At 38.8% G+C, this 7,020-nt stretch overlaps 1 protein-coding gene across 1 annotated transcript; it reads left to right on the top strand.

Moving 5' to 3' along the window:
* Positions 1–7,020, top strand: sh3bp5la (SH3-binding domain protein 5-like, a). Its single transcript, XM_036564369.1, has 6 exons — positions 1–279; positions 1,101–1,163; positions 1,485–1,613; positions 1,792–1,950; positions 2,322–2,495; positions 2,964–7,020. Exons 1-6 carry the CDS (start codon positions 1–3, stop codon positions 3,564–3,566), a joined length of 1,407 nt encoding a protein of 468 aa, XP_036420262.1. The 3' UTR covers positions 3,567–7,020.

Raw genomic sequence — 7,020 nt, 5'->3', positions numbered from 1 at the left:
ATGGCAGCTTGTATGGACTCGGAACGGACGGGCTTGCGGGAGAGTCCGGCTGGTTCTGCAGCGCTGGCGGAGAAGAAGGTGGGGAATCGGGAAGAAACTCTCCTCGCTGAAGTTGCGGAAAATAGCGTTTTTGAATGTAAAGACAGAGACGTCGACGGCGAGTCTGCGAAAACGGGAGATAATGAGACGTGTGATGAAGAACTAGAACAACAAGAAGAAGGAGCAGAGGAAGGGGTCCATAGAAAACCAGCTGATGACGAGCTGGACCCTCGAATACAGGTAAATGTTAACTAGCATACACACGTTAGTCTGGCTAGCTAGTGTATTTGGCGGATACGAAACTAACCCTTATGATCACGACAATGTCCAACTGAGATAATGTAATTAAATTTATGGAGGTACATCTGGGAGATATACACTCTTTGTTGGTACACCAAAGAGAAATTATACACTATATGTCCATAAGTATACCGATAACCCTTTCTCAGTGAATTCCGTGAATTCAGCTGCTTTAGGGTGCACCTATTGCTGACACGTTCGATTACACACACTGAGGTTGCATAACCTCCATAGAAAAGTGTTATTAGTTGGATAAGAAGCTCTGGAGAAGCCACACATGAGCCTAAGTTTACCATGCCTAGTGTTAAGCATCGGCTAGAGATCAACAAAGCTCATCATCGCTGGGTTGTGGTGCAGTGGAACTGTGTTCTCCGGAGTGATCAATCAAATACCTTTAGGATGAGTTGGAGTTTGTGATTCAGTACTAATCGTCCAACATGCAGTACCTGACCTCACAAATGCTCATGTGGCTGAATGCAGTCATATTCTCACTGCAGTGTTACAACATCTAGTGCAAAGCCTCATCAGAAGAGTAGAGGCTGTTACTGCAGCAGATGGTCATACATTTTGGAAGAAATGCTGGATGAACAGGTGAAAGAAAACTTTTGGACATATAGTGCAATTCAATACTAGTATATAGTTTGACCAGTACTTACTTGCTGATCACCATCATGTCCAACTAAGGTTATGTACTATTCATGAATTATAGGTGAACTATACTATACTAAGGTAGCTGACTCAAACTCTTGTACTCCATGCAGGAGGAGCTGGAGCACCTGAATGAAGCCAGCGAAGAGATAAATCAACTTGAACTGCAACTAGATGTAAGTGAAACATCAAAATGTATCAGTATTAGAGGTATCAAGTGTTATGAACATGCAAAAAGTAGATGTTTTGAAAAATGCTCCAGTATTTATGAAAACAATGCTCTTGACACTATCAGAATTTAGTATTATATGTATTGTATTTTAAGAATCTAATGTTTTTGTCTATTTCTGTGTTTGTTTTACTTGAAGTACGTGATACATCATGGTTTTTTTTAGTGTTAAATCTCTGAAGCCTGATGTGGCTCAAATATGGGCCAAAAAGTCCTCATTCAAAACACTGGAAGACTTACATTATGAATTTGTCATTTTATTTTTCAGGAAGCGAGGTCGAGCTACAGGAAGATTCTTACTGATTCAGCCAGGAAGCTTAATGCACAAAGCTCTCAACTGGGCACCTGCATTGAGAAAGCAAGGCCGTACTATGAGGCACGGAGATTAGCTAAAGAGGTACTCATACAGCACATTATGAAAAAAGTGTAAGGACAAGCCATAAAATACACACATTTCAGTGTAACTATGAATGAAATGGAGGATGAACATCATGATTTATCATTCATTTATGTAAAACCAGCTCCTGGCTGGCCTTGTCTCTTTATGCTTTGTGTTTGTGTTATGCACCTTTTAGGCCCAGCAGGAGACCCAGAAGGCAGCGCTTAGCTACGAGAGGGCCGTTTCCATGCACACTGCTGCACGGGAGATGGTATATGTAGCTGAGCAGGGTCTTGCAGCAGACAGGACTCTGGATCAAACCTGGCAAGAGATGCTCAATCATGCCACAGCAAGGGTATCTGCCCTATAAAACTACACTGCCTTTTTGTCCAAAGTCCACAGCTTGCATGCTGCAGTCTTGACCTTGGACCTTTTTTTATTAGTGGCTGCCTTTTGCTGTTGTTTGCGTTTTGACTTTTTCAGTTATCACATGTCCTTCACTGCCATATCATCAAATTTGATTTCCAGGCCATCTTTGAATAGAATTTTTAAAAGTGTTCCTCAAGTAGATTGTGGAAGGGAACATATTACTGGCTATGTGAGGAATATTCTGGCTCTTTCATGTTGAACTGTACCCAAAAAGTCTGTGTTGCCTTTGTATCATTTTCAAATACAATAATTGAATGTCAGAGAGAGATGATGCTTGACTGTTTTCGTCTTCGCCAGGTGAACGAGGCAGAAGAAGAGCGACTGCGGAGTGAGCGAGAGCACATGCGTGTCACTCAGCTGTGTCAAGCAGCTGAGGCTCGAGTGCAAACCCTGCAGAAGTCTCTCAAGAGGGCCATTGTCAAGTCTAAGCCTTATTTTGAGCTCAAGGCTCAGTTCAACAACATACTGGAGGTCAGTTTGATTTCACATTGCTTTAGGTTTTGCACAGATCTAGTCAAGCATTGTGCCTTGTGATATATTGAGACAGTGAATGAAGGTGTATATTTTTATTGTAGTCCCCAGAATTCTTATTATCAATTTCATTTCTGGGTATGTGTAATTGCATTTAACTTAGTAAAGAAATATTATTTCATCAGGCTTATAAAAAAAAACAATGCACAGAAGCGCATGTAGCTGTGAAGGCAGTTGTGTGCAATATATATTTTCTAAAAGGTTTATAAAAAAAATCTAAAGCATTGTGGTGTTATCATCTTTACTGTTAAAACACTCTTTTATAGTAATTTCCTTACCATAATAAATCCTTGTACTTTCATGATTCAGAGAAGCTTATGCCTTGTTATGACTAACTGGTGATCATTTACCCTGTTACCCTTCATATTTGGCCTTTATTTAGTGAGACCTCTTGTCTCATGTTTTCAGGAGCACAAACTGAAAGTAAATCACTTAGAAGAGCGTGTGACTGAGGTAAAGAAACGTTACTCGATCACTCTCCGCCGCCTGGAAAAAATTAGTGAGGAGATCCATGCCCAGAGAGGAGAGGACCATTCAGAGGAGGGCTCTAGAAAAGCCTTTGATGCACGGAGTCCTCCCGTAGGAGCAGAGGCAGTCATTAGTACAAGGACTGAAGATGGACTCTATGAAGTCCACACCAAGTCAAATGATTGGGTGGGTGGCCAGGGAGGTGTGACTAAGACCATGGAGTGGGTGGAGAGACATAGGGAGTCTGGCTGGTGGGAGAGAGATAAAGAGAAAATAACTAGTGGAGAGGTAGCTGGTTCTGACTCTGTCTCAGTAATCAGTTTCAAAACCATTGCCTCTGACTTGGAAAAGTGTGACTCTGTGGAGCACCTGGGCCAGATGAGCGACACTGTCAGTCTCTCAGGAGAAGAGGAGGAGAAAGGGAAAGAGAAGGATGAAGAGAAAGGAAGCTTGAAACACAAATTGAACAAAAAGCTGGACATTTCAGGGAAGGAGAAGCAGGAGCAGTTCCTCAAACAGCACCAGAGGAGTGTGAGTTTGTGAATGGGGATCTCCTGTGCTGAGCTGGAAGGGTAGGTTCAGTACTTTTGAATAAAGTGGTTTGTCGCATATGCAGCATAATGTCATTCATCCCAGACTCTAATCCCATTGTTTGGGTCTGTGTTGAGTAATATAGTACAGTAGAGTCTTGTCACAAGACTACAGTGGAAGACTTTTTAGTCTGATTTAAAAAGACATTTAGTCCAGTTTAGGCTTTGTGTCTAGAAAAGCAACCCCCAAAGGTCCCTAAATCAAAACAGCACAAGTCCCAATATGGCTATTCAAGCAGTAATTTACATTTGAGATAATCACTTTCTTCTGCCTTTCTACTACTCTTGCCTTTTTACAGCCAGGTGCAGATTAGATTTTTAAGAATCAGATTAGATAGATTAAGATAAGTATGATTATTGTGATTATCACAGTTGTTGTAATTGTAAATAGGGTTTGAGATTAACCCAGCCCAAGTCTAAAGAAATGGAATACAGTATAATAACCTTTGGAAATAATGCATTGAGGCTGGGTGATAATGCTCTCATTTTGGTATGTGGGCATTTGTTGTTTGTAACAAAAAAACACTTCTACATTTTGACCAATCTGGAATGCACAATAGATGGACTAGCTGGTAGCTGATGGGGGAAGAAGTGCTGCCTGTTGGTTAACTGCACTAATTTAGTGTAAAATTGAGTTTAAACATAAACTGGCTGACTAAAGGTTTCATGCACTCTCAGGAAAAAAGGTACTAAACTGTCACTGGGGTGGCACCCTCAAGATTACATCTTCAGTATGTTTAGTTAGAGAGTATAATGGTAACATAAAATATTGCAATTATATTTTTTAAGTTGTGTTCACTCCATAAATCCTGTCTTGTCTCCATGCGTTTTACTTTGTTGTTGTAAAACATTAGCTTATGAAAAGTTACAAGTATGTATCCTTTCCCTGGGAAGACGTATGTAAGGTACACAGTTGGACCTTAAAACCATAGTTGTACTTTTGAGGGTACATTTACATTGCTTATACCTGGATGAATGAAAAATGTGCCTGCATAGTACGTTTATTTCTGACAGTGTGTGGAATCTTTGTTGACTAATAGCTGGAACACTGTTCTGGCAATTTTCAAAATACAGAATGCAGACCTAATCATCAGAATAAAAGTTCGGGATGAATGACAGCATCCTGTAGGTGTGGCACAAAGTGATTTGCTTAAACAAAACAAGAATAATGAACCTGCCCTTAATCTTCTGACACTTTTGCTTGACGCCATTTGTTTCACCTGAAGTTGTATTTAATGACTTAAGCAGTGCTTACCTTGTTGCCTTTTTGACATGCGTTATTTTTGTTTTTATATATGTAATCGTGTGTGTATACGTGTGTATGTGTGTACATGCACACAAATACACGAACACACACATCTCTACAAACATGCTGACAGAGAACATACAGGAGGTAGACAAAATAATTACAAACTGAGTTTGAATGGTCTTAAATAGCGATCAGAAACAATTTGCATGTTACTATTTGTAATGGCATTTACAGTGTATTTCTGTATATACTTACTATATATGGATATATGTGTGCATATATACACTAAGTGTCTGGTTCATCAGCTACAATTACCTTGGACATACATTAATTGGCCTTTTTAACAGAAACTTACCGTACAGCAGATATTTGTAGATATACACTTAAACACTTTAACCCATCTGTTGTTGCACAATTTGTCTACCACCCTCTGCCCTGTTTATTAATGGAAAGGGACCAGCATAGGGACCACCCCTGACCACTTTCAGACTAGCAGTGAAACTAACCTTGTAGCGGTATGGTGGTATGTGTGGGGCTGGTATGAGTGTATAGGGTTTTTACGTTCGTCACTGTTATGCGTCACTGCTAAGTTCACAGTGGTCCAAGCCCCAAAAATATCTAGCCAGGACTAGCTCAGTGGTCAGAAGCTGACTACTAATGAAGGCCTACAGGATTACTAACACAATCTGTGAATCAATAGATGAGCTTCAGTCTCTAACTGTATACCAGCAAGGTGGAGCTACAAAGGAGTGGCTGGTAAATATATAATACATATATATGTATTAAAATCGATTGTGATTAATATGCTAACAATGCTAACATGCAAATCATGATTTCAAATTGAAACAGATTGACCAGGGTAGGCGGACACTTGCGTGACAAAGCTGCTAAAAACCAGTAATTAGCTGCTACTGAACTCAATTTACACCTCCTTAACCCAGACTAACTGGGTGTCATGAGTTGTGTGAAGCTGATATTTGTGATCTTTGCCATTTGAAAACTGTCTAAGCAAGTTTTAGAGCTGTTTGAAAGGTATATGACAGCATTCCAAGGACAGTTTTGAAAGCAAAGGCGCATTTATTGTAATCATGTTTTGCTGATGTTTTTATTATTTTGTTTTATTATTTTTTATACCTTAATTCTTACAAGATGGCTATTCAAGCAGGTGTGTTTTCACTGACAATATTAAAAAGGTTTACAAGCATTACTGTACCTTTTAAGAATTAAATTCATGCAGCATAGTACATGTTCCCTGTTTTTTTTTTTCTGGATAGGAACGAGGGCATCCCATTCACAAGCATAAATACACACGCTTTTAAACACAGTCAGAAATAATCCTTCTGCAAACTCTGACACATAAAAAGTTAATGTAAATCTGATCACATTCATATCAGTGATCTGTGCTTGTGTTTTCTGGTTTCAGAACGCTTGTCCAATTCTGCCATTATCATCCTTACAAATGATGTCTGCCTTAAATGACTCTCTTATTTTGTTGTATTTGTTTGCTTGTAGACTGTAGACTATATTCTAACCACTGACTATTAGATTATTAACCTGTATAGTTTTAGTTTAAATCTGTTGAATAATGTAAAGGAACTACAGTGCAAACTCAGTTAACAGTGGAATTCAGCATGCTATAAAACAGTTAGTGAGGATCCATAGAACATGCTTCACATTAGGCTGTAAGCATTGTTTTGCTTGAATCATTACATTCACTAGATCTTTTATGAATTGATTTAGTAAATGTATTCAATATTGACTGCTTCTTTTTTGTTCTGAGGAACTGATGATTTTGCTGTATTGTTTCTTTGCCTGAGGATTAGCTTTGTAGAAACAGAAACTTTGTTCTATTTATATTTGTATATTGTGATATTTTAAGTGATGTTATGAATCATCTGACTATTGACAATGCAGTTTTCATGCTTTGATTATTTAAGATTGTTATAGTATATTTTCGAATTGACTTTCCTGTCTGTATATGCTGGATATTTGTCCTTGTTTTTAAATGTTTTCCCTGCTTTCTTTGAACAAATTTTCTATGCGTTTCATTTTGATTGCCACTTCTGTGACAGAATTGAAGGATTGTTCTCTATGAAGATGTGCATGAAGGTTGCTTATGCAGTGTCTGATGGAACAATAAATTACTTGGCTGTGTAAA

Source organism: Colossoma macropomum, unplaced genomic scaffold, assembly GCF_904425465.1.
Source record: "Colossoma macropomum unplaced genomic scaffold, Colossoma_macropomum, whole genome shotgun sequence".
Lineage (NCBI taxonomy): Eukaryota > Metazoa > Chordata > Actinopteri > Characiformes > Serrasalmidae > Colossoma > Colossoma macropomum.
The sequence above is the reverse complement of the archived record's forward strand: the minus strand, read 5'-3'. Positions and strand labels throughout refer to the sequence as shown.

Bases quoted from the DNA above. Each gene is read 5' to 3' on its own strand.
- sh3bp5la (XM_036564369.1), top strand. From the start codon at position 1: ATGGCAGCTTGTATGGACTCGGAACGGACGGGCTTGCGGGAGAGTCCG. The intron at 280-1,100 runs GTAAATGTTAAC...TACTCCATGCAG, and splicing joins AGCTGGACCCTCGAATACAG to GAGGAGCTGGAGCACCTGAA. The intron at 1,164-1,484 runs GTAAGTGAAACA...TTTATTTTTCAG, and splicing joins AACTTGAACTGCAACTAGAT to GAAGCGAGGTCGAGCTACAG.